The following is a 3,276-nucleotide window of genomic DNA, read 5'->3' on the forward strand; positions in this document are numbered from 1 at the left end:
TTCAACACCGGCATCTCCAAATCATAAAGCAAGAGAGGACGGGATCAGTTGTGTGTGGCAGGAACAATCTCTCCACATTAATCCTGTCAACCCCATTAATATCTTATACATTTCAATAAGGTCACCTCTCATTCTTCTGAATGTCAAAGAACATAGGCTCACCATTACCTGGTACCCAGGAGCAGCCAAGTGAACCTTCTCTGGCCTGCTCTGATGCCTTCCCCACCCTGCACCCCACTCTGTTTCCAATCCATCTTTGGCCTTATCCATAATGACCTTCCATCACAGCTAGGCTGATCATTATCGCAGAAATATTCCCCTACAGCTTCATCTTCATCTACAACTGACTGGCTCCCCCCCCTTCCCACCCCCCCCCCGGACTTTCGATGTGCTGATGCAGAAAGCTCTCCTGGGCACTTCCGAAGGAATGCGCCCCTCTGTACCTTCCTGTTTTTGTCCCCGGTGACACTGGGGAAGTTGACATCAAAGTGAAATGTGACATGATACTGCCCTCACCTCCCTCTCAGCCTTCCACAGACCGTTCCCTCTGGGATACCCTGGTTCACTCCTCCTCCACTCCCCACATCCCACGGCATCTTCCCCACAACCACTGAAGGTGTAACACTTGCCCACTCACCTCCTCCTTCCTCACTGTCCAATATCCCCCTTGACACCTTTCACTTGTATTTCCTTCAATCTAGCCGACTCTACTCAGTGCCTCGATGTTGGTGAGAGCAGACACAGACAGTCCTTACTTTCTCCTGTCCAACCATTCGAGAGGATCACCCACCCCCATAGTTACCTCGACTATCCACCCTCACACCCTGCAAGCTGGAAAGAATCAACTCCATTCTCCCAGTTCCTCAACCTCCATCACATTCGACGAGGCCGACTTCACAAAGGGGCATCTGAAACATCCACCTTCTTTCCTAAACTCAGGATTCCCCAGCACCATTGCTGACAGGACCCATAAGCAGGTCCAACCCATCTCCTACATCTCTGCCCTTACCCCCCTCTCTACCCTCCCACAACAGCAAGAGGGTTCCTCCTTGTCCTTACCTACCATCCCACCAGCACCCACATCTGGAGGATCATTAGCTGCCATTTCTGCCACCTCCAGACACATATTCCCCTCCCTTTGCAGGGACCGATCACCCTAGGACTCCTTGGTCCCCAACTCCTCCTTTCCCAACGCCTTCCCATTGCCTCATGGCACCTTCCCATGGCAACTGCGGAAGGTGGAACACTTCCCCATTTACTTCCTTGCCCTATCCTCAGTATCCAAGGGCCCAAACTTCTCACCATCCAGTCAACTGCACTCACTGCTCAGCATGTGGTCTCCTCCACACTGGTGTAACAAGGTGTAAAACTGGGAGATCGCTTCACAGAACATCGACATTCTGTCGACAAAAATAAATACCCCCAAGCTTCAAGTGACCTACCACTCGAACACCACCCACGATGCTCTCACACCAACATCTGCCTTAGTTTCACAGCACTGCAGCAACCCTGTCAGAAATAGGAACAGGAGGATGCCATTCAGCCCCTCAAGCCTGCCCCACCATTCAATAGGATCAGGGCTGATCCAGCATTCCTCACCTCCACTTTCCTGCCTCTTTCCCTGGAACCCTGGATTCCCCGACTGATCAAGAATCTTTCTCTCTCTCTCTCTCCAAGGATTCTGTCCCCACAGCATTCTCTGGCAACTAGTCCCAAACACACAGACCTCCGAGAAAAAGACATTTCGGCTCGTCCTTGATCTGAAATTGGCACCCCTTATCGGAGATTCAATACCAGGCTCAAAACCATTAACTCTTTCTCTCTCCACTGACACTACCAATCCTGCTGAGTTTCTCCAGCAATTTGTGGTTTTCTTTTAAAGAGGTGATAAGAAATACTCTTGGTGATGGCACAGATACGTGGTCAGGTGCTCCTCAGTGACAAAGACAATACAAAGACTGCAGACAGTGTGGTTCTATATCAGACAGTTGGCTGACTGAAGGACAATGTCTAGGCAGCAGGGTCAGTGACACAACCACAGACCAACTGCTGAGAACGTGACAGTGAGATCCTGCTAACACAGAGCTGGGTCATCAGGGTGCACTGGAAATGTACGGTGTGGCACAGGTGGCGAGGGGTGATCCCAGAGATGGAGGTGGGTGGGGGTTACTGGTACACGGACAGGGAATGGGGGAGAGAGAGTCCAGAGATGGAGGTGGGTGGGGGTTACTGTACACGGACAGGGAATGGGGGAGAGAGTCCCAGAGATGGAGGATGGGGTTACTGTACACGGACAGGGAATGGGGGAGAGAGAGTCCCAGAGATGGAGGATGGGGTTACTGTACACAGACAGGGAATGGGGGAGAGAGTCCCAGAGATGGAGGATGGGGTTACTGTACACGGACAGGGAATGGGGGGGGAGAGTCCCAGAGATGGAGGATGGGGTTACTGTACACGGACAGGGAATGGGGAGAGAGAGTCCCAGAGATGGAGGTGGTGGGGGTTACTGTACACAGACAGGGAATGGGGGAGAGAGAGTCCCAGAGATGGAGGTGGGTGGGGGTTACTGTACACAGACAGGGAATGGGGAGAGAGTCCCAGAGATGGAGGATGGGGTTACTGTACACGACAGGGAATGGGGAGAGAGAGTCCCAGAGATGGAGGATGGGGTTACTGTACACAGACAGGGAATGGGGGGAGAGAGTCCCAGAGATGGAGGATGGGGTTACTGTACACGGACAGGGAATGGGGGGGGGAGAGTCCCAGAGATGGAGGTGGGTGGGGGTTACTGTACACGGACAGGGAATGGGGAGAGAGAGTCCCAGAGATGGAGGATGGGGTTACTGTACACAGACAGGGAATGGGGGAGAGAGTCCCAGAGATGGAGGATGGGGTTACTGTACACGGACAGGGAATGGGGAGAGAGTCCCAGAGATGGAGGATGGGGTTACTGTACACAGACAGGGAATGGGGGGAGAGAGTCCCAGAGATGGAGGATGGGGTTACTGTACACAGACAGGGAATGGGGGAGAGAGAGTCCCAGAGATGGAGGTGGGTGGGGGGTTACTGTACACGGACAGGGAATGGGGGAGAGAGTCCCAGAGATGGAGGATGGGGTTACTGTACACGGACAGGAATGTGGGAGAGAGTCCCAGAGATGGAGGTGGGGGGGTTACTGGTACACAGACAGGGAATGGGGCCGAGACGACGTCCCCCAGAGCATGCGAGGATGGGGTTCACTGTACACAGACAGGGAATGGGGGAGAGAGCCCAGAG

The 3,276-nt window shown here is 53.4% G+C and overlaps 1 protein-coding gene across 1 annotated transcript in view; it reads right to left on the reverse strand.

The window, feature by feature from the left end:
• LOC140453828 (tau-tubulin kinase 1-like) overlaps nt 1-1,105 on the reverse strand; it is a 121,643-nt gene extending 120,538 nt beyond the window's left edge. Inside the window, 1 exon segment of the mRNA XM_072548714.1 lies at nt 1,064-1,105. Coding sequence (XP_072404815.1) covers nt 1,064-1,105 — 42 coding nt within the window.
• Between the last annotated feature and the right edge of the window lie 2,171 nt (nt 1,106-3,276).

Source organism: Chiloscyllium punctatum, chromosome 3 (genome assembly GCF_047496795.1).
Source record: "Chiloscyllium punctatum isolate Juve2018m chromosome 3, sChiPun1.3, whole genome shotgun sequence".
Classification (NCBI taxonomy): Eukaryota; Metazoa; Chordata; class Chondrichthyes; order Orectolobiformes; family Hemiscylliidae; genus Chiloscyllium; species Chiloscyllium punctatum.